General features: G+C 37.1%; 4 protein-coding genes across 14 annotated transcripts; 3 read left to right on the forward strand and 1 right to left on the reverse strand.

Moving 5' to 3' along the window:
* The first annotated feature begins 3 nt into the window (after positions 1-3).
* On the forward strand, positions 4-980 carry LOC131309407 (xylan glycosyltransferase MUCI21-like). Its single transcript, XM_058336049.1, has 2 exons — positions 4-41; positions 95-980. The coding sequence occupies exons 1-2, from the start codon at positions 4-6 to the stop codon at positions 978-980; spliced, it is 924 nt and encodes a 307-aa protein (XP_058192032.1).
* LOC131310972 (uncharacterized) lies at positions 941-14,844 on the reverse strand. 11 transcript variants are annotated; one of them, XM_058338266.1, is made up of 4 exons: positions 14,582-14,844; positions 12,971-13,145; positions 10,189-10,628; positions 941-1,433 (listed from the first exon to the last, which is right to left on the reverse strand). In XM_058338266.1, exons 2-3 carry the CDS (start codon positions 13,109-13,111, stop codon positions 10,239-10,241), a joined length of 531 nt encoding a protein of 176 aa, XP_058194249.1. In that variant the 5' UTR covers positions 13,112-13,145; positions 14,582-14,844; the 3' UTR covers positions 941-1,433; positions 10,189-10,238. The 11 variants fall into 11 exon arrangements, with proteins under 11 accessions (XP_058194249.1, XP_058194251.1, XP_058194250.1 ...); XM_058338268.1 differs by having other exon boundaries at positions 12,971-13,122; positions 14,582-14,817; XM_058338267.1 differs by having other exon boundaries at positions 12,971-13,126; positions 14,582-14,817.
* Positions 4,928-8,330, forward strand: LOC131310971 (xylan glycosyltransferase MUCI21-like). Its single transcript, XM_058338257.1, has 2 exons — positions 4,928-5,633; positions 5,672-8,330. The coding sequence occupies exon 2, from the start codon at positions 7,167-7,169 to the stop codon at positions 8,154-8,156; it is 990 nt and encodes a 329-aa protein (XP_058194240.1). The 5' UTR covers positions 4,928-5,633; positions 5,672-7,166; the 3' UTR covers positions 8,157-8,330.
* Positions 14,845-16,519: 1,675 nt separating the features above from the next.
* On the forward strand, positions 16,520-21,627 carry LOC131311727 (chorismate mutase 1, chloroplastic). Its single transcript, XM_058339289.1, has 6 exons — positions 16,520-16,813; positions 17,318-17,540; positions 17,652-17,738; positions 19,126-19,269; positions 20,953-21,045; positions 21,132-21,627. Exons 1-6 carry the CDS (start codon positions 16,626-16,628, stop codon positions 21,366-21,368), a joined length of 972 nt encoding a protein of 323 aa, XP_058195272.1. The 5' UTR covers positions 16,520-16,625; the 3' UTR covers positions 21,369-21,627.
* Positions 21,628-24,016: the final 2,389 nt, after the last annotated feature.

Below are 24,016 nucleotides of genomic sequence, written 5' to 3' on the forward strand. Positions count from 1 at the left end.
ACCATGACTTCAATGAAAACTTCATCCCTCTCTTTATCACCGTTGATAGGTTCTTCCCTGATCACGATTTTGTCATCGGGATCTTCAATTGCAGCGGCTGGTGGCTCCGCCACTACATCGACTTATTATCAAGCTACACGCGCCACCAGATCATCAACCTCGATGAAGAAAAGGCCGTCCATTGCTTCCCATCGGCGATCATAGGGCTCATATCACACGGTGCCTCGATCGTGGACCCGACATTGCAACGCGGGCACCATCCCAAGACACTACACGATTTTCACTCGTTCATTGCGGCTACATACTCCAAAAGCCATGCACCATTACGAAATGAAACTAACGTGGACTACTCACCACCACTACTGCCACCATCGCTACCCTGGAGGTTGGAAGGCCGACCAAGGCTTGTGTTACTGAATCGAAAAGGCGCTCGGACGATCTTGAACATCGACAAGGTTTATCAAGCCGCGCTGGAGGTGGGGTTTGACACAGTTGTTTACGAGCCAAGCAGGGAGACCTCACTGCATCAAGATTTTAGGCTCATTGATAGTAGCCATGCACTAATAGCCGTGCATGGCGCGGGATTAACAAACATGTTGTTCCTTCGAAAGGGATCGGTGTTAATGCAGCTAGCACCAAAAGAATCCGACTGGCTCGGCAGCCTGTTTTACGGGAAAATGGCGGTTCGGTTGGGCCTAGAGTACATGGTTTATGACCTTGGAGAGGATGAGAGCTTATTAGGAATGGACAAAGCTACAAAGGAAAGGTTGGCAAGAGAAGGTGGAACCCTAGAGAATTGGGTATGGTACAAGGACCAAAAAATCAAGTTAGACGAACTTAGGTTCAAGAAATATTTAAAGAGAGCTTATAAGAAAGCCAAGATATTCATGCAGAAAGAAAGCTTGAAAGTGAATTATTACTCCAAAATGAGACAACAGTTGAAAATAATCGGGAGAAAACTCAAAATTGGTTATATGTAGAAGAAGAAAGTGATTGGAACAGTGGTTATTGTGCAGTCTCCAGAAATCAATTTGATCACTTTATGCAGTCTCCCACACACCTATGGGCACACTTCCTATTTCATTTCTCTAGCTTGTCAAAATAGAAAGAGCTTCATTATACAACAGGAGGATGCAAAAGTACACCAGAGTTCAAAGATTATTGACCCAGTACAACAGAAACAAACCACCGGCAAATGAACCCACATAACGAATGCAATCCAATCAAACAAACACATTGCAGCAGGATGAGCTAAGCGATAAAAAGGACCCTATCGAGAACAGGAATCTCTAAAACCTGTTTGGCCACATGGTAAGCGATTCGAAGCCTACCGCGCAGAACCTTGGTAAGCCGGCATAATCCATTGATCCATGCACCAAAAGGTTCTGCAAATTTGGTTTATCCCCGTAAGATAGATCTTGTTTACATCCAATCTGTAACAAGGCATTTAAACAGTCAGAATACATATGCATACACGCACGTGCCTGCATTTGTGTTTTTTCTCCATGGGTGTGTGACACTACAGTGATTTCAAGTACTAGCTGTGTAGCCATGGAAAAGGATAGTTGTATGCTCAGTTTTGCAAAGAGGAAGAGTCGCAGTAACATGAATACTCTCTTAAAAATGGTTTTTGTGTGAGTGTAGCGAATCACATATGATCACTGCATGTTCTGCTAAATTTCCAAGCTCCATAGGCCAAAAAATTACCATAGCAAATAGCTCCTTGATGCAAGGGAGAATGTATAACAACTAGGCTAACAACTAAGGAAAAAGCTCCATATCTTGAGTAGGAGGAGAGGGCTTAGCTAGATCAAAATCCCAGGTGAATTTAAATAGATGTACGCATGAAAATTAACAGATTATGAAGAATTGGAACTGTTTGGCGAACGCTAAGATAGAACTTCTTTCAAAGAAAATACTAGCAGTGAAATGACACTATAACTTCTTAAATGTTTTGATGCTGTTGCAGTGAAATGTATAATTGCTCTACATTTCTCCATACACAGCAGGACAAGCCCCTAGATTGGCGTCTTGCTAATCTAGGGATTAGGTCTCGGACTGGGCTCTTTGTTGCCTCTCTCCTTGCTCTTCGTAACATCTTCGAAGATTAATAAAAAATTTTGCCGTTCAAAAAAAAAAAAACTATTTGTTCATCCTCCACTATGGTCCACAAAGGAGGTAGATGCTCCCTCTCCTTTGTGGAATTTGAGGGACAAGATGAGGTCTCATTGAGTTGTGATCCCCTTGGTGTTGATATTCTTCTAACTAGGGAGGAAAAAAAGAAGAGGCTCAAGGATAAGTTGTATCAAGTGAAGGATGCCCGTGCCAAAGAGCAATTGAGGTTAATTAGTTCGCTCCAAAATCCAAGAGGAAGGACCACTCAACTATTCATGAAGAAAAAACCACCTTAGAGTTGAGTTTCATATGATGTTAGGAATTGTCTCTATGATACGCTACCTTTGAAATTGTTGCTTATTCTATAGGTGTGAACCGTGTGATACCTCTTTTGTAAGAGGAGTGTTTTTGTGCTAGGTTTTCTAGTGTTAGTAGAGGTCGCATCCTGATATGCATGTATTGAACTTACATTGTAAAAAAAAAATTTGGTAATAAAATTACTCAATTACCAGAAAAAGAAAAAGAAATCATTTGCGAAAACAGTTTAAAAAAATTATTCGATCTAAAAAATCGACATAGTATTCTTCTTTTTGACAGTCACAAGTACAAGTCCTTTGACAAACCAGAGGTATAATAACAAGACCTTGCAATAAAAGAGATATTTAATGAGTTTGTTTGCATTTACACCTGAACTTTATAAGTTCAATAACTTGGTAGTTACAGAACCTAGCTGTTTAATAGAGTTGCCAAACTCTCAGCTACATTTACATAAAGGGTGGTCGAAAATAATTCAAGTTGTGTCAACTACTGCTGAGATGCTTCACCGTTTGGATTCATCAATCCACGCAGGTAGGAGTTTCCTTGTATATGGTCATTCAGATTTCTGTTTTACAACTTCAGTTAGCTTCATCAGCTCAAGTCCCACATAAATGTTGAAACAAAGGGTTTGACTAAAGATACAAACAAAATATGTTGCACAACTCGTACAAACTTGCGTTAAATGGCAACATCGTCTTTCTTTGGCTGGACAACTGGCATACTGTAGGCCCTCTTTATAAGGTATCTGGAGAGGCTACAGTTTAGGAATGTAGGGAGTTCCCTCCTTGCAAAAGTCTCCTCAATCATTCTTAATGGGGATTGGCATTGGCCTAGGCAAAGGAATAGGGCTATCACGCAGATTATGGGGAGCACTCCCCACAACCTGAGGCCTAATATTTCTGTAGAAGACTCTGTGGTTTGGATCCCTGCTTCTAATGACATGTTCTCAGTAAAGACGGCTTGGGAGGCTCGGGCTTCTATGGTTTGGTTCAAGCAAAGGATTCTGAGGTAGGCCTTTATCACGTGGCTTGTGTGCTGAGGGAGGCTCTCAACAAAGGATAGAATCAGCCTATCAAAAAAACAAAGGATAGAATCATCTATGGGGGTTATCCTTCAGAAGTTAGGCATTCATAGAAGCCCAAAAGTTTGGGAGCAGGAGATAACCTGGGCAATTCATCACCTGAAGAGAAATGGTTTGCCCTCAGCTTTGTATAAATTAGCCATGACAGGTTCTGTATAAGGCAAGAAATGAAAGTATTTTCCGTAATAAGCTCCCCAACCTTGAAGGCAGTATAGAGCAGATTGTTCAGGATGTAAGGGATAGAGTGCGCTCTTGGAGGAAAGTAGGAAGAAACGACGTAAATAAGGATCTATTAAGGGCCTGGAACATTTCTGAGAGAATCTCCTTTTGATTTTGCTGTATAGCGTAGGATTGGCTTAGCTTGGATCTGTCCTGCTTTCATTTGTTTCCGGGGGTATGCCCCTTTATTTCCCCTGTATTCTTGTTCTCTTTTGGTAATAAAACTTGCCTTAAATGGCAGTTCTAGAAAGCACCTAACTCCTATTATCTACCAACTGCATTCCTCAATGAAAATTCGCAATGCTCGTTTTCTTGCAATAATAAATGTAACAATACACCAAATGCTCAGAAGGGAATGCCAAAATTACGAGACAACAGGAAAAGAAGATAGAAACGAAAAAAACCAAGCCCACTAGGGGTTAGTGGTTAAAATCGGCCTAAAAACCAAGAAGTTTGTGCATTTGACAAGAATTACTTTGTCCATCTAATTTGAACCTTAGGTCTGCACCCAATCTATTCTTTACTGGCCTATGTACACAGGTTGGGCATAGATTTTATTGTTATGACGGGCTCAGTGCTTGATATCTAGATTTGGTCACTAACTCTCTCAATTGTCTTGCTCCCCCTAATTAGGTGTTTTCAATAAGTGCATCCAAAATGAAATAGAATGATTGCTCCAACTAGTTCAGTATAACATAATGTGAAAGAAAAGACCAGAAAATCTACTCCCAGTAACCTGAATAATCTCTGATTAAAGGAAAATAACAAGGGGTGGTCTTTTTCATTAAATAGAAGAGAAGGTCAACTCAACTCGTAACCGGACTAGAATTCCAAATCCTTGTTAAACAGGTACCTGTCTCTCGTTATATAAGTAGTAGAAAACCAAAAGTACAATTTCGGCTCACAAATGTTGGAGACCCCAACCTTGAAGCAAAATAAATCTTGAAATCATTACTACCGTTCTATACCAGAGAGAAAACAATAGTAATGCATGTTTAAAACAAGATCACAAGTAGCGGAGTAGTAAATGTGCCACGTTTTAGGTTGTAGCCCCTTCCTCACAGAGTAAATTTTATAGTGCGAAAAAGGAAAATTCAGGCTAAGAAGCACGGATATGGCACAGGGTACTAAAGCAATATGAAGTATATAAGCGTGAGGGTGCCCTCACTTCAATAGTATCTCCTAATTGTGCATTAAAGAGCAGCCTTGCCCTTAAGTATCTCCTAATTGTGAATTTTTTTAAATTTGACATATTCCAAGTCATTTATAGCACATTTTTAACATAAAGACCACAATTTCAAACTATTTCCAAGCTCATCAAAATAAGTTCAATTACTTTCAACTATGAGGAAAAAGTGGATTATTTAAAAGGAAGGAAGAGGGTGTGCTCTAATAACGTAAGGAGGAATTCGCAACGGTTTTTCACAACATAAAGGGCATTTGGATAAATGCAACATGGAGTTGTTGAAAGCATAATTGCCTTTGTAAGTAACTAATCTAATATCATTAGCAACATGTTTTGTGTAGGAAGAAAATCAAAACTTGATATCTCTAGGAACAATAGAAGGATTACGCGAATTTTCAACTTTAACAATCCGCCTTCTTTTTTCTTCTCATTGGAGTTATTTAACGAAAGAATTTCCCACAAAGGGAAGAAAAACCACCATTCGAGAGAATTGAGAGCACAACTTTCTATTTGATTAAATAGAAAGGCTCAATGAATTGGGAATCTTTTGGTCTCGGATTACTAATGAGTTTCCACATTTTCATTTCGGAATAAACAAAAAAGTATTTACAATAAACTTAACTAAGAAGTATCCTTCTAAAAAACCCGAACCTGGAAAAACAACCTTGTCATAATTAACATAAGAGGGATGAGATGGAGTACATATAAATGTTTGTATTGATTGATTGATTGAGAGAGAGAGAGAGAGAGAGAGAGAGAGAGAGAGAGAGAGAGAGACTACTATTCATTTAATGATGCTAGGTAAATTTGATTTATTGGTTAATGAGATTTAACTGCTTTACTAATTAACCTAAGCAATAAATGAAGGTGGTTTCAAAACTAAGCTTCAATGAAACGGCGAGATTGAAGAAATTGCAAGGTGCATGAACTATCATCGGAGGACATCGCCAACAAAACATATGTTTATGCAATCCAAGCAGGTTAGCTTCCTTGGTTGTGTTAGTTTTTATGCCACCCAGATTTCCTTATACTGTGAGATTTCTTATTTATATCCAAACCCGCAGAAATACAATTTACTGCTTGAATTCACAACTCTTTTTGTTGAAGAGTTCAGAACACTTTAGGTTGATTCTCCATAAGAGAATTAAAATATTAACAGGTTTTTTTCTTTTTGGGATCTGATTTCCAGACTTAATAAGGCTTATTAGTTCAAGTCTAGAATTTTTTTAGTCAACTTCTTACAATACCAGAATGATTTCATGCACTCCTTTTGTTTGATATCATAGTAACTTTTAAAACCTAAAACACCCTTCAACAAACACTGAATCTCTATCGGAATCAGTTAGATTGTCCGGGCCAGGGAGGTCTATCCAGGCACAGGACCACTGCTACCTGTCCAGAAGGCTTGAAGGAAAGATCATTCTTCGGTGAAAATTTCTTTCTAGTTCAATTGATTCGCTATGCCTGTTATAAACTTTTTCATATTCATTTCTAACATTGAAGAAGGGCATGCCCTACTTATATTTTTATTGCTATGCTTTCTAGCACCTATTACATCCTTCAATAAACGCATAATGTTTATTGCAACTTTCTCTTGTTTTCTAACAGACACGGCATGTTTACAGGTATCGATCACTAAAAGAATTCTAAGTCTGCAATCAAAAACTTGATGGCCAGTAGTTTCACATCAACTTATTCATCAGCAACCATGCCCGGAGCGCGCATAACAAGCAAGAGAAAACGGACAAAAACACTAACTATATGTCTAGCACCGCTTCTATGTTTCTTTGCTCTTGACATCATTCTCACATTGATCTTCGGATCGTTTGAAACAAATCCAGCAAGAACACTAGGTATGATCTCTAACATGTATGAACACATAATTGGCAGAAAGTATGTTGCGTAAGTGTTAGATTGTTACAAACCTATATTTAAACTATGTTTTCAGAGCTCCTTCCTTTCACGATAGACTCTTTTGTTTCACTCCCAACTGCATGATTCAAACTCTTTTTCTGTACATTTGCAGATTTTGAAACAGAAGAAGGAAGTAGTCCATGGGAGAGCCCGGAGCCCACATGGTCGATCACATGTGATCGTTCTCATTTTGAGTACGATCTCTGCTACATCAATCGTCCATCTGTCTTGCATCCGACGACTGCGACTTTATCTGCAGTTGATCCTACAAACTCTACACCACCATTGGCAGAAACGATCCGCCCCTACCCACGCAAATGGCAGCACAATGCCATGGAAACTGTCAGGGAGGTCACCCTCACCACAGCCCCACTCCAATCCCCCTGTGCTATCACACACACTTCCCCAGCCCTAATATTCAGTGCAGGTGGGTTCACCTCCAACGTCTTCCACGATTTCAATGAAGGTTTCATCCCGCTATTCATCACCGTTGATTCGTTCTTCAATGATCGAGACGTCATCCTCGCAATTGTGAATTGCAGCGATTGGTGGGTCGATAAGTACAGCGAGCTAATCGCACGGTTCACGCGCCATCCGATCATCAACCTCGACAAAGAGACGGCCACCCATTGCTTCCCAATGGCGATCGTAGGGCTAATGTCACACGGTCCGATGACCGTAGACCCCACGCTACAACGTGGGGCCCAACCGAAGACCGTCCTTGACTTCCACGCCATTCTAACAACTACGTATGGCCAAGGCTACACATTGCCACCCCAAAGCCGGCCGAAGTTGGTGATTATTGGCCGCAGCACCCACCGTGTGATTCTAAACCAAGATAAGGTCCTAGAAGCCGCAAAGAATGTAGGGTTCGATGTAGTTGTTTTTGAGCCAACTCAAGGTACCCCCATGAGAGAGGTTTTTAGGGTTCTTCATGGTAGCCATGTAATGATAGGAGTTCATGGAGCAGGACTAACAAATGAGCTGTTCCTTAGACCGGGGGCGGTGTTTATGCAAATTGTGCCAATAAGAAACAGTTGGTTGGGGGACATATGCTATGGAAAGCTTGCTTTACGTCTGGGGTTAGAGTACATAGTCTATGACATTGCCATTGAAGAGAGCAGCTTAGCTAATCAATTACCAAAGGACTTGTTGGATCCAAACGATCAAGGAGGTATGTTGATGAATGACTGGTCAAACTGGGAAATATACATGAATCAAAATGTAACTCTAAACCTGGCTAGGTTCGGGAGGTATTTGGAGAGGGCATATGAAAAGGCGAAGATATCCATGCGGAAAGAAAGTTCACATGCTGATCACTAGTCCAAAATCAGAGAAGTTACAAGAGTTAAGTTCTAAAGTTATCGATTGAGAAATTTAAAGAATGGTTTAGCAGCATCACAGAAACAGAGGACTGAAACTGATATGGTACTGGACATAAGAGCTTCTCACAAAACATCCTGAGAGTAATTGTTTCGTCCATTGTATTTTCATTCACAGTAGAGAGTAGTATGAACTGTTTGTGGATTTAGTATGAAGTATTTTCATCTTTCAACAACCAAATGTTGTCCGGTTTTAGTATTCAGGCAAAATGAAACAAGCAGGGACGCTCTCACCAGCAAATTGTGCATTACTCACCAGAATAGCTGAAAGCCATTTTGACTTCAGACACAACTGAGTTAATCAAAAGTTACTCCATAAAACTCAAAATTTGAGTTCCAGACGGGTTTTAAAACTTTATAAAGTAGTTGGACCAAGTGAGAAGTACTTATATATGACCTTCATACTGTGCAATAGCTATTATAGTTTCAGTATTGAGTGATAATTTACGAACTTTGTTGGAGCATTTATTGTTGCTTTTACTAGTTGAGTTCACCCAAACACAGCTCCAGCAGTGAAGTATGCCCCAACGATCCTATTAAGATGCAATCAAAGTACACTATAGCCACGAGTTATAATGTCCAACTCATAATAAAAAATAAACTTCTTTCGAAACTTTCTAGAGCATTCAGAGTATCATCCTTACAATTATAATCAGTTAAGAACACCATCTATAAGTAGTAACTTAAACCAAACTAGTCCATATCCTCGAATTGAAATACTTCTTACAATTTGATATCAAGCACAATCTAGAACTTGGAAGACATTTCACAATGTTTCCTTGTAAGAACCTACTAAAAGGAAAACAATTTTAACATAAGAGTACATAATAGAAGGGCTCTTTATTTAGACAAGGGTACATGGTGCAGCACTAAGACGCCTACTGTTCCTTCAGCCTAGGTCATGGTTCACGCAGTTCATGCTGACCGGCAGAAATGTTTTTAAAAGCTCGTGATTAGCTTACAAGAAGCACAAGGTAATCATATAGGTAATATCCAAGACTCCCGTGAAGTATCCACTACGACTACAGCTAGCAGAAGTCACCGAGAAGGGATCGTTCCAGTAAGAGGAGCAGGAACAGATATGGTATGGTATGGTTTATGCGGTGTGCCATGTGCTCTGAAAAGTTGTAAGATCAGGTAGGCTTCTACAAGTAGCATTGTCTGAATACAGTAACATAATCTTAACACAGAAGCAAAATAATAGTTAGATATGCAAGGAAACATGTTCTATACATTTTTTTTCTCAAGAAAACCTCACTCTCTCTATTCTCAGGCTTCATACTTGATTTATTTTCTCCTAGGAGACAATATTATGGGAATAACAATAAAAATACTCTAATCGGTATGGATTGGTAAAAACATCATTTTTACCCCTATATTCCCACTGTCTGGCCAATTTCAACAGTCGTGCATTCAATCAGATCAAGGAACATTGTATTATGGTGAAGAATTTTCTGATTCTTTTCCCACCAATTTGCGCTTTTGATTGGTGGAAAAAAAATTGAAAAGTATTTACAAAAATACATCATTTATTGATCCAGGTAAAATGGACAAACAAAATGGAGCGAAGGCAGTAGCATTTTTTTGGTAATACTTGACCAGGTTCATAGAAACATGTCTACAAAAGTGTTCACCCTTTTCTCTAATGTTTTACAGTGTAGAATTTGGTTTGCACTTGCGCTTAATTTGATGGAAAAGGTCAACAAAAGATTATTCTCAACTTTCTTTAAGACTGAAAATGGATTGCATCTAAACCATATTAAAGGTTCTTCTAGGATCCATTAAGAGCTACATCTAAATAATTTGATCCAACTTTTGCATATTTTCAAGACAATCAAAGATAAAATCTGCAACTACAGTCGATCAAGGATGGCATAATGATTTATCCATGGAACAGTTTAAATCTAGAGAATAAAGGAGCAAATAAGAAAAGAAGTACTTGGACAAGACTATTACGAGGGATGTGTCAATACCTAGCCATCTGAAAATTCCAGGCCTTAACCTTTTCTCCAAAAATGCATCTTCAATTCCAGTGCTTTTCACTGAAAATTTGCAGCTTAGCCTCTCCCTCTCTTCCCAGTTTTGCACTCTCAAGCTCTTTCAGGCCAGTAGCATGTTTTGTTCCACTAAGGTGACCCTCTAATACAACTTCACTTGAGCAACGGGCATTACAGAGCTCACACATTAGAGGGTTGCTTAAAGGTGTTCCCCATTTTTTCATCTGTAATAATTTCTCTTTGTGCGTTTGACTTTCACAATGCTTCTTGAGATAATAAAAATTTGAGAAGGACACCTTGCACACCATGCAAACAAGGCCAGCAGGTTGTTTTTGGAATGCTTGTTTACTGCAAGAACCTTGAGAGCTAGTAGGCGGTGCTTTCCTCTTCGTTCCTGCCAAACTTGGAGGAGGCCCCTGAAATTACAAAATTCAAACATGGAAAACAAAATATAAAAAAAAAAGATAGAAAAAAGAAAGAAGAGTATCATTGTTAGCAATCAATTCAGTTCTACTAATTTATAAAACAACACAAACTTTGAAGACGTAGAGAAACTCTAAACAAAATAATTTGAGAAAATCAACTTGCTGCCGCATCAATGCTATATTCATTATCATGCTCCAAGAGGCAGACAATCACAAGCCTTAAAATGACTCAAATGCTGACAGATCAAAATTAACCATACTCTCGTTTCAGAAGATACAAGAAATCTCAACATCCAAAAAACTTCTAATATTACTTTATTTGGAGAAATCAGATTTTGATGCTGAATAATTTCTGGGACTACTTTTCCATGGGTGGGACAAGCTTCCCAAATGTAACGTCAGTATGTCCTTCAACCCCGCTCCTTAATTCACCAATTGCTTGTACCTATCAGATCAATTTTTTTCCTGCTTCTAAGTTTAGAAGACAAATACTAGCTAACAAGTAAAATTCCACAAGGGCTAGTACGATTCATTCTCCAACTTTCCTGATGTGTAAATAAACTTTCACTAAAGGAAAGAGGGCCTAGAAAGTTCGAATAACCCCTCCATTAATACCTCACCTAACAACATTAGAAACAGTTATTATTCATTCCATGTTCACTTAAAAAGATCGGCTAATGATGATTCATAATGGCCAGATACCACAAATAATCCACAAAACCAAGGCCATCCATTTGTCAACACCCATGAAGAAGCAAAATCTCATATGGAATAAACCATCATAGGGCAAAGAGAGACAGCTGAAATAGCAGACTCCACATTTGGTAAGTTGAATGCCTATAACATGTCTATTACTGAAACTACTTGTCTATAATTGTGAACTAGTTATAGCAAAGTAGAACTGCTGGATGTCAGGCCTGTAAGATCACCATTTGCCCGAATGCTATAGATATATGAAATCTATCCACCAATAATGTATATCAAGCTATCCAACACCCTCCCTTACGTGCAACCTCATCTTGCCCATGGAGATACAAATATTCATGTGTAGTGACAAGTGAATGGAAGTCAAAACGCAGTGCAAACGGGTAACAAGTGCAGACGGAGAGAGTTGAAACTTGCCCAAGGCCTCTCAGAATCCAAAGCTCTTATGGCATGTAAGGTCACCAAATGTCTTTGAAGCTTAAGCTATTAGGAAATAGGCCAAATAGTCAATATAATTTATCAAACAATGCCAAGTAGGTACATCTTTCAGATAGAAATAGGAGTCTGAAAACAAGTCATACCAATACCATATTGCACCCAAGGTAGGCACTACAAGTATTGAAAAATGCACATCTATCGTGGTTCTTTTTCATTATGCAGCAATTGTTTGAAAAAAACTTCAGCAATGGATAGAGATTGTGCCTAAACATAGTAAGATAAAAATGGTAGGAATGTAACATAGGAGTGAGTAATACAGGGGTTGTGTCAAAAATTGACTTGCGCTCAATAAACAGGAAGCAAAGGGCATAAGGCAGCATGAAATTGGCACAACTTTGTTATCAAATAGTCATCCTAGGAACTAACTAAACCCAATAAATAAGAGCAATATTATCATTTATCAAATTCATAACAAACTCAACCAAACCAATTCGTAAAGGCAGCATGAAGTTAGCCCCAATTACTTCATCGAGACGTCATGATTCTTGATGCATGAGATATTTCCACACATCCCAAGATACCATTGCCAAAAATGCAATAGTACAAGTTAATTTTTTTTTTTTCAGCAAAAAGGAATTTGTTAGTCTTTGGAAACAAACTACAAAGATTAAACTCCATATCTCTAGAGCTCCATCTCTATAACACTAGAAATTGTTTAGACGGATAACCAATAGACTAATTCCAACACTAAACATGGTGACTATTTTAACTCTGTCACTAGAACAGGCCCAAGCCTAAGAAGATCTCCTAAATCAGTGTTGGGCACCAGCACTCGATAGCCACTCCCTGACACATTTTGGACATGCATCTGTACATGTCTTATTATTGGTTATTCAACCTTTTAGAAGCAGATATACAAACTTGAGTGACACAAATGTTCAGTATTTAGAGATCAATGGAAAACATCGCCACTTTGAAGAAAATAATTTTGATGCCAATGAATAAAACCTAAATAATTTGGAGCCAAAATAAGAGAGGGAGCATAACATCAGCAAGATGCCATATTTCTGTATCAGACTGCATTGATAAGAATAAAATTTAGGGGAGTAGTCCTCCAATTCATAGACCTCAAGCTGGCATATTTCTCATAAGCAAAACAATATCAAGATGCCATTCTTCATACACCTCACCTCCAATTGCAAAGTATCAATCTTAGGATCAATTTGCTGCTGCTTTCGCCAAGCCTCCACCTTCCTCCTGTATTCTAGCTCCCTTTTAAGTGCAATCTCCACTGGCATAATATTGTCCAAGAAAATCATCTCCTCATCCATCACAATTTTCGCTTTCTTGTCAAACAGCTTATAACTGCAGATCATTTTTAAAGATATCAGTATTTTGTCACCTTGCAAAGGTGGGAATGAGTAAATGATTCTGAATGTAACACAAAAAACTAGGGGTTTATATTCCTCGTAAACTGATTGAACCACAACTCAAATTCCAGCAGTACTACTTTCCCAAACTAATGATAGAGAACAAAAATGTATCTCCACATGACTATCACTAAACAGATTAACCAAACCAAACTAAGCCTTGCATCTAAGCGAACTGGGTGACCAGTCTGGGTCTTATTCATTATTTCTTCAAGAGCTACATGTTCAGTTAACCCAAAAAAATTATTTCACTCTTTATCCTGACATCCCATGCCATCTACACTAATCATAGCACTTGTCATTCTGTCGCATCTACGAGTTACTGTATATGACCAGAACAACTGAGTCTCCTATCCCTCTTTTTTTCTTTTATATTTTTGAATGCAGGGTGTCTCTGGCCACCTTGCACGCACCTTGGACTAATCCCTACAACCCCTCACACACTTAAGCGTGGAGTGAGGTGGCCCGAAGAGTTGCTGGCAAGGGAGAACTTAGGAGGGAGCAAAGCCTAAATGCCAGGCCTTGACCACTAGGCCAACCCCTTGGGGTTTAACCCTATTCCTATTGTCTTAATATGGTTCATTTTACCATCGTCATTTCAGCTACGCTCAAGTTTATGAATGGTTGGTTTCTTAGTTTCCCAACATGTTATGACATGTATACCGTCGTTATAGTTGTTCCGTCATGTAACCAACCAAAAGTGTATCATGTCTTGTGCACGAGGGCAATGTTTAGGCTCTAGAATTACTAGAAACTATTTTGCATCCAGCAGGCTTTATCATGTTTTGCTGAATTTGTTGTTCCGCATAAATTCTCTTCGAAGTATGCCAGTAAGGAAATCCATTTTCATTTCCCCATTAACCAAATTCTCTAAATATCACCCAAAAGAAATGAATTTTTGAAGTCAAAAGCATCTTCCAAGTCAAACTAATTAGAAACTTGTGTTATACTTAGAACTTATTTTGTGATTTATCTACTTGAGTCTTTTAAATTGGGTATGCCCAATTTATCTTCAACTCATCCTACCTTTCTTTCTGCCTTCTGTTAAAAAATAAAATAAAAACAAGAACTTTCAGGTAATTACGTTCAAATCGAAACAAAAGTGTTTCCAGAAAAGAAAAAAAAAATAACCAAAAGGGATAAATGGACAACCAAACAGAACTAGGGAAAATGGAATCAACTGCGGGTTTGTGAGCATTAACATTAAAGACTAAAGACAAACAAATAGATAAGAAATTCTTTTCCCCCAAAAAACAAGAAATTCAATAGCTAAATCTAAGGTTGGGATGTGTAAACAAGATAACTAAGGATTAAGGGATTGCACAAACATTTGGTTAAAAGCAATGGAAAATCAGGGCATTCGTGCATCACCTGGCAATGGGTTGGCGAAAATTGGAGCTTATCGGTTAAGGAGTTGGTGATTTCAAATCTGCGATCAGCACAAGCATTTCGGAAATAGAGGGAAATCGGTAAAAAAGGAACATGAGGGTCCGGGAGGTGGAAGTATAGCTAATTCTGATTTCTGAGTCTGGACTCGAATCGTGAAGTGGAAGTACGATGAGGTTTGGAAGTGAACTAGCAGTACTTCTTGTTGGATAATCTAAGGCCCTGTTCCAGGAAGGGCTGCTTCTTTTTTCGCTTTTATCTTCTTTTTTCCGCTTTATCGTTAATATTTTTAAAAATATTTAGATAAATATGAAAAAAATAATTTTTTAATTGACTAATCAATAATTCACAAAGAATTAAATTAAATTCTAAACTTTTATCATAATTCCGAAGTCGCCCTCATATGTTATTTGTTTTTACTGCTGTAATTTTTTGTTGTTATTTTTCTAGTTCCAAAGACCTATAGAGTTGGACCTATCTATCTATCCATCAAATTATCAATATATTAAGGAAATATAGTGAGCCTTGAAAAGTCTCCAAACCATCAATTTTTATTTATTAGAATTTTTATTTTTTAAAGTACGATAATGGAAAGATAAAAGGGGAGGTACGTGGGTGGAAAGGGGAAAAAAAACTACTTATAAATTATGTGAATTCACGTAACATGATGTTTAATCTTGAACGGGCACAACACTAGCATTGGACTCTTTTTTTTTAATTCATAATCTATTTTGAGCATTATCCTCTAAAATACTAATTTGTGTGCAAAATTTATTTCGCACCTATCTGATCTCCTACAAACTTCACTAGATTTATAATTTATTATGGCAAATCTAAAATTTATAATTCACAATGCAAAAAAAAAATAAAAAATTAGGCTCCAAACGGACCCTACGAGCCTTTGGATTCTCATGATGATCTCGTCGTATAATCTTTAATGTGATAAGAATCTGAGCCAATGTAAGTTTATTTTCATGCTTCAATAACAAGTTTTTATTTGCAAAGCACATACGCATCAAATCTGATTACTAGAGGGAGAGAGGAGGCTTAAACGATGGAAAGATCTGAGAATATTGAAATTGAACGTAGGTTAGGACTCACGATTGAGGAAACTGAGTAATGAAAATTGCAATAGAGGGTAACAAGTTCATTTCGAAAAATAACTTACGAAAAATTTAAGGGTAAGTCATTTTCATCCAATTAATAGAATTGTAAAATATTTTCTTCATTTTTTACACAACCAAACACCGGAAAATAGGTAAAATATTTTACCGGAAAACATTTTACCCCTAAACAAACAGAGCCTTTGTCTCTTTTTTAAAAATATTTTTCAAGTGCTAACCAAATACCGAAAAATAAAAGTTTAAAATTTATTATTCGAAAAAAATATTTTACATCGAAACAGACAGAGCCTTTGTTTAAAATATTATACATAAATTATTTTCCAAACCCTTTCAAAAACCTCCCGAAAATGCTCTCAATAGTACGATTTTCAGTAGCAAATGCTGTTTTAAATTACTTCTATGTGTGAAAATGGCATAAAACTGAACGAAAAGAGAAAAAACAAAAGACCCAAATAAAATCCATAAATTCGATGAGTCCTTTTACTACCACACTCGTCTACGCACCTATTCACATACCACCACTCTTAACAACGGGAGCCTGCAGGAGTGGTGCTAGGCCCCGTTTCGGAAAGAAAAATAAGTTTTTATTTTTTAAGAAGGCAATTTCAAATTCAAAAATCATGTGTTTATGCAAATTATTTTCCTTTCAATATGGATCTTGTTTGATAAATCTCATTGAGATCTTTAATACGGTGTAAAAAAAATTGAAAAATTATTTTTTATTTACATTATTTTTTAGTTTAAAATATGAAATAAATATTTATTTTTTAAGAAGTTGTCGTAGAACGGGCTTAGAATTATTGAAATTCGAAATCTTTTGGTTATACAGTGGCATCCGCCTGTCTCTCTGCTCTGATTCTTGAGTCAACCTCTCTCTCACTCTCTGTATCACACCATCATTGTTAATGGAGGCTAAGCTCTCAGAAGCTGCTATTCGGGCCATTTTGTGGCCCCAGTCACCATCTTCCTCAAGACCCGTCCAGCACTCTGCCTTGAACACGAATCTTAACACAACCCACAAATCCATTCAATCAAATACAGCGACGAAAGGAAAAGGGTATCGCCCTCTTCAAGTTTCGTCGTCTCCCATCAGGTATTGCGAAAAAAAGAAGAGAATTTCTTGGTTATTTCCATAAATTTCCATAAAACTATACATACGAATCAAGATCACGATCATGTCAATGTGGTGATCCTAATGTGTTTCTCGTGTGATACGGAATAAGACCTTCATGGTTCTATTTTTTGAAGAGAAGTAAGGGGTAGTTACCCAAATGTGCTAAAATTACTTTTTCCCCTTTGGATTTTGTTAAGGATTTTGTTTTTTAATACTAATTTTAACACCTTTAGCACATTTGGGAAACTATGCCTTAATTCTTACCTTTTCTTCGTGCGATTGATTTAGTGCCAACAATATTAAGGAAAAACCAAATTGCAGGTTTAAAAAAAAGAGAGGAAGTTTCAAGCCGCCCCTGATAGTTGCTCAATGAAATTTCTTTCATGAATTGAAATCAAAGTGGACTGTAGTGCATATCATTTCGGATCACTTGAGGAATAACATGTGGCTTATGCAAGTTTTATTTTACTATCTCATGTTAAGCTATACGAGGAAGAAAAGGGTGGATGAAAGTGAGACTTTGACTCTAAAGAGTATAAGACGCTCACTTATCCGACAAGAGGATAGCATAATTTTTGGTCTTTTGGAGAGGGCTCAATACTGTTACAATCCAGACACATATGATCACAATGCCTTCTCTACGGATGGGTTCCGTGGTTCTTTGGTGGAGTTCATGCTTCGAGAAACTGAAAAGCTTCATGCTCAGGTTGTTTAATTTATACCAGAGAGGACTTGTTTGATGTTGAAAAGAACAAAGCAAGTGAGAAACCAGAAACGTGCTGTCAATTTTTCTAAATGAATTTCGTTTTGAAATTAGGTGGGCAGATATAAGAGCCCAGATGAGCATCCTTTCTTCCCAACCGAGTTACCTGAGCCGATGCTTCCACCTTTGCAGTATCCACAGGTAGCTGCCATTGCATAAGCACAATTTATTTTCTAGAAGTTTACGAGAACAAATCTCCATTTACTTTATCCTACATTACTACTGGTTGTGGTATTTATTTGAGTCCAATAGCAGAAATAAATTTCAGAATATGCTGGTTTCTTCGATGAGCATGAGTAAGAAATAAGAATGCACTTGGTTATTCATGCATTTTTACCTGTTTTTTTGTAGAAATTTTAATATAAATAAGTAACTATTTGAATTAATTTGAATGGCTATGGCATTCTCTTTATCAACAAGTGAAACTGAAAGCCAAGTTGCATTAGTCAAAAGTACTGTGAACTTGAGTTTCCATTCTATGAAAAACCTAATGCACTCAACTTCTATTGACAAGAGAATGCTCCATTGTGAATTCATAGTAGAATATTTGTAGACCCTTTAAATGATGTCTCCAATAAATCCTTCTGCAAAGAGTAGGTGTGACTGCATAATTGACTTGACAAAAAATAATACCGAACTCACTTTTTTAGTTATCGCTATCTACTCAATGTGTTGATTGGTATCAAACTTAAGCTTGTTAGGGAGATTGCGACGACACCTAATTTGGTGCTGAAGGTGAGACCAATTCAATCACTATTTGAAAGACAAGGAACCACATGATTTATCGCAAAGTTTGCAGTGTCGCTTGCCTACTAAACAAGGATTGTTTGTTTTGATTGAATATGCTTAGATGCTTTCTCTCTCACACCTTACAATACATTGGAAACATTGCTTGAAGCTTATTTGTTTCTTGATTAACTCATAGTTTTTTATTTGGATAGAGGAATATTACTTAGAGCAATGCTATGATAACCATCTTTGAGTACCATGTGACGTGTCACAAAAGTATTGGTAGAATGTGCTCCACTACATAACAAATGAAGCATATTCCACCAATATATTGGTGATACATCACATGGTATCCAAAACATGGTATCAAAGATGGTCACCAAAGTATTATTGTATTACTTAGAGCAATGCTATGGTGACCATCTTTGAGTACCATGTTTTGGGTACCATGTGATGTGTCACAAAAGTATTGGTGGAATATGCTTCATTTGTTTTGGCAGAATGTGCTCCACTACATAACAAATGAAGCATATTCCACCAAGAGCAATGCTATGGTAACCATCTTTGAGTACCATGTGATGCGTCATGAAAGTATTGGTAGAATGTGCTCCACTACATAACAAATGAAGCATATTCCACCAATATATTGGTGACACATCACATGGTATCCAAAACATGGTACTCAAAGTTGGTCACCAAAGTATTATTGTATTACTTAATGGGCTGAAGCAGTGAAGCCAAATCTTATGTTAATGTCACTTACTAATAGTATATTGCCATTTGTTCTGTCATTTGATAGGTTTTGCATCCTTCTGCTGCTTCAGTCAACATAAACAGAAAAATTTGGAATATGTATCTTAGAGATCTTCTTCCAAGACTGGTAAAACCGGGAGACGATGGTAACAGTGGATCAACTGCTACTTGCGACACAATTTGCTTGCAGGTATGTGAAAGAACTTAATCACAGCAGGTCTTTGCTATCATGAATTGGTTTAGTTGAGTTCGACTATATAAGTAATAGAATGCAGTACTAGTGTTAATTCGTCCAATGCAATTGTTTTCCTTTTTCCTGCCTTTGTTTAAGTGGGTTCGGAAATTATGTTTTCAATTAAATGGTTGTGTTTTGGAACTTCTCGTCTTTTTTTATTTCTTTCTTCCATATTGTTCTTAAACTTCGTAGCTATTTTTCATATGCGGATATGCGGCAAAATAATCTCTCCACACTAACATTAAAGAGCTGCTATCTGATCATCACTTCTTCGTAATGCAACTGTTTTCTTTTAATCCTGCCTTCGTTCTAAGTGGATTTGGAAATTATGTTTTGAACTAAATGGTTGTGTTTTGGAACTTCTTACTGTTTTTGCCTTTCTTCCATATTTTTCTCGAACTTCTTAGCCATTTTTCTTATGTGGATATTCTGCAAAATAATCTCTCCATGCTAACATCACAGAATTGCCATCTGATCATCACTTCTTAGTAATAAACCTCAAGGTATCGTTTTGTCAGACACCATGGTAGCACTTTTGATGTACCAGAATACACCATATACAGGCTACTTATTTTAGTTCATAGAGAAGGTCGTTGATTAGGCCGATGTACTCAAGCATTTCCGTTGGGGACTAAAAGAAATATTCCCTACTTTGTATTTGTTGTAAATTTGAATGACGTTTGAGCTTTTAGCAGGGACCTTAATTTTCTAATGGCTCTGGTATGTGCTGTGTTTGCGCCTTGCTGCCTTCTTGGCATTCTCAATGATTCATTTTTATGTTAAAAGAGATTATCTTCAATAGAATTAATACCACTCTTTTGTTTTAGTCCTTTTACAAACCAAGATTTCTGCACATGGTCCACCAGACTGAGTACTAAGAAATGTATTTCAACCCTTATTGATTTCATTAAACACAGCCGTACAACCCCTTTAGTTTAGTCCTGGTCCTCCTGGATGCAACAAGCTAGACGTCCCTTGAATGACATGCATACGAGAATCACTTCAACTGTTTCCATGTATATTTGTTGAAATTTTTGCAGCAATTATGTGAACCTTTTTTCTGAATGATGCTCTTGGTTATATAAAGCCAGGGATAAGTTTCGTCCGTATGTTCTAAGGACTTGTTCATCTGAAAATTCAAAGCTTGTGCTTGTCATGGATTTCCTCTGAGTCACGGAAATTACTCTGCTCAACCTCTAAAGTGTTATGTCATAAAAATTTCTACCGAACACCAAAACCATAGGGTTTTATCTCTTTCTACGTTCACTTTTTCATTTCCTGTGTTGAATTTGGTACATGTGGTATGTGCATGTGCTTCTTTAGTTCTTGGCATAGAAGACCATGCCATTCATTAGTTTTTCTGTCGTTGTACAATATATGCAGAAAGCTATTGTTAGACCATCTGCCAAAATACAATTCTGTATTTGACAATCTTGTAGTGTATTTCTAGCATCAGTCTTTTATTGTGTTTTTAGCAGTAGTGTCACGATCTGGCCATGGATAAGCCAATGTTTTGACCAATATCTTGGCAAATTCAGAATCGAAGGTCTAGTCCCGAGACGCAAACTGTAATGCTATCTTCACAGCCTTTTTTGCTTGGTGGATGAATTGGACGTTTTGTTCTTCTCCTCGTTGCAGGCACTCTCGAAGAGAATCCATTATGGTAAATTTGTAGCAGAGGTGAAATTTCGAGAATCCCCCTCCAGCTATGAGGCTGCCATTAGAGCTCAAGTATATTCCCGCTGCCTTCAATTGAGCTCAGATTCATTTATCTGAACTTGTCATCTTGGATTGTTCATCTGTTCCTTCAATTGCAGGACAGTTCTCGGCTAATGGAGTTGTTGACATACGAAACAGTTGAGGCGGCAGTCAAGACAAGAGTGGAGATGAAAGCCAAAACGTATGGCGTCGAGGTAAGAATCAGTCAAGAAGATGACGCTTCCGATCCAGTGTACAAAATCAGGCCGAGTTTGGTTGCCAAACTTTATGGAGATTGGATCATGCCTCTGACAAAGGAAGTTCAGGTCGAATACTTGTTGAGAAGGTTGGATTAAAATTTCGGCTGACATGTTCATCTCAGTTTTCACTTTATTCGGATAGAAATTAGCTTTTGTTTTTACTTGGAGGAGGAATCGGTTAAAATGCTCTTGTATGAATCGCAGCAGTCGACATATTAGCAGATTTTTGATAGGCTTGATATACAAGCCGGACAATCCCAGCGGTGAATTGTCCTCGCATGAGTTAAGGAGTTTAACAATACGTTTATGCTTGGTTTGTTTATCAAGCGAGCTGATCTGAAATGCGTTTTGAGCTGATTAGGGGTCGGTCTTGAGTAATTTGAGTTTGTTAAACACCAGATTCTTAGGCCCCGTTCCAGAAACCTTCTTAAAAAATAAGCAGTTTATTTCACATTTTCAAACTCAAAAATAATGTAAATGAAAAATAAATTTTCAATTTTTTTTGCATCGTATAAAAGATCTCAATGAGATCTTTCAAACAAGATCCATAGTGCATATTTTTAGATTTCAATAAACCCCTCATTTTTGAGCTTGAAATTGCCTTTTTAAAAAATAAGGGCTTTTTTTGAGTTCTAGAACGAGGCCTTAGTAGTATGTTGAAACTTGGTTTTGAAAGCTTAACGAGTTTCAAAAATTATTCAAACCTGGTATGTTTTTGCACCAAAACTTGATCTTGAACGAGTTTTTAACGAGTTGAAATCAAGTAGCTTAGTCGATGTATCGATTCTCATTTTTTATAGCAGTAAAGATGTGTGCACATATCATGCATATACAGTATGATTTTTTTGTTGGGCCCACTTTGGGTCCCAATATGATCCAAGCCTCTCATTATTCCTGAAATGTTTTTATTTGCAGGTACCTACTAACCTACAAAAAAAAGTAGCTTAATTGAATACCGGTAAGGTGTTTTTCAAAATTTGTAGAGCGGAATTGAGCTAAGGTTCTAATTTCCTTACTAGTTAGTACCGGTTTTTTACTGGTGGTACGCAACAGTATCAATGAGATGCTGGGTACCATTGTGGATTTATCGCTACTAGTGTATTTTTTTTACATCGATGACTTTAGCATAATAAATACATTTGTTAAAAAGAGAAACAAATTTAAAAGTAGTCCAGTATTGACCGGTAATAGCAAATAAATAAATTTAAAAGTAGTTTGGTACTTTTCAGCATTGACTGGTACCATTCGGTATAGGCCAATACCAATCGGAAAGAAATTAGACAAGTACGGTATTTAATACCGATACCGGTCGGTACGAAATTCTAAACGTTGGGTACAGCTCTAGGTAACCAGAATCAACTTTAGCTTTAGAAGTGGAAAAAGACATCATCTTGACCCCACCATGTGCAGTATGATCTTGGAACAATTTTTTTTGATCATGGCATCATTGAAAGTGTACATATAGTAGGACATATGCCTCTAACAAAGTCACATTGTCCTATACCACTCTTTCTTTCCTTTCTGATGTAGTAAAGCAGATACTTGTTCCTTTCTTTCTTTCTTTCATCCTTTTTCCACTTGTGTTGTTTATAGTATTTGGAAGAAGCTTGGCATTGAAAATTTGAGTGGTTCATCTTGGGATGAGATTAGTCACTTTTTTCACCCATAGGTCAAATTATCAATGGCATAAAAAGGGAGAATTACTGTATGTGACAAAGCTAATCGAATCAAATCTTTCCAAGTAAAGGATGAGTTGTGCGTAATAGCAAAGCGTGATTGATTAATACTACAATGAAATTTCACTTGAGAAATATTGGAAGAGCCATGAAAAAAGTATTTACGGAGTCCAATCTCACACGTTCAAAAGTGTTTAGGATTAAAATTCGGACCGTTTAAAACTCTTTTTGGACTCGCGATATTGAGTCATACTGCAAATAATTTATTCATAGCTCATCCGTGAGTAATTATTTCTCGTTTCATTTATCTGTGTTGTGTTAAGAAAAAATGCTCAACATTTCTGGGGTGTCAAATCATAGCACATCAATTTCCGTTTGATCGGAAAAAAATAATAATAAAAATAAAAATTCATAGCACATGACCATTTGCTTGTACTAGAAATTAGGAACTAACTCAAAAACAGTCCAAGATACTGTAGTAACTAGTTTTTGTCGGATGTCAAAATAAAATACTCCAAGTGTATGAAATTTAAAATTTTTGCATTAATTTTAATTTCGATTAGTTGAAATATTAATACATGGAGATTTAAATGATTCAAGATCTCTTCTAACGTCAAAATGTCCTATTAATTGCCTTAGAAATTCAAAACCTCATCTTCGAGTTAAATTGTGAAGAATATATTGAAGTATATAAGGGAGGCTTCATACATGCTAAACTTGAAATTTAACGACCGATTCCAATGAAGTAATTTTGACTCATCCCTTTTGTTGTAAAATAAGTTTTTATTCGTTATTATAATGTGATATTACAAACTTGTCCTTCCTTGGTAACACTCTCAGAGATAAAAGGAAAATATTCAGTGCATATAAATAAATAAATAAAAACACACAATGAATCTCAAGTATGAATAAGTTCGGCTAAAGGTGGGATTTTTAGGTTTTTTCTTGTTTTGTTCTTATTTAAAAAAAATGGGAATTAATAAGTTTTGCGCCTAACTTTTGTACATTATTGATTTGTTTCGTCAAGACGAAAAATGACTTTATCTTAGACATTTTAACAAATGTTTG

This window comes from Rhododendron vialii, chromosome 12a (assembly GCF_030253575.1).
Source record: "Rhododendron vialii isolate Sample 1 chromosome 12a, ASM3025357v1".
Lineage (NCBI taxonomy): Eukaryota > Viridiplantae > Streptophyta > Magnoliopsida > Ericales > Ericaceae > Rhododendron > Rhododendron vialii.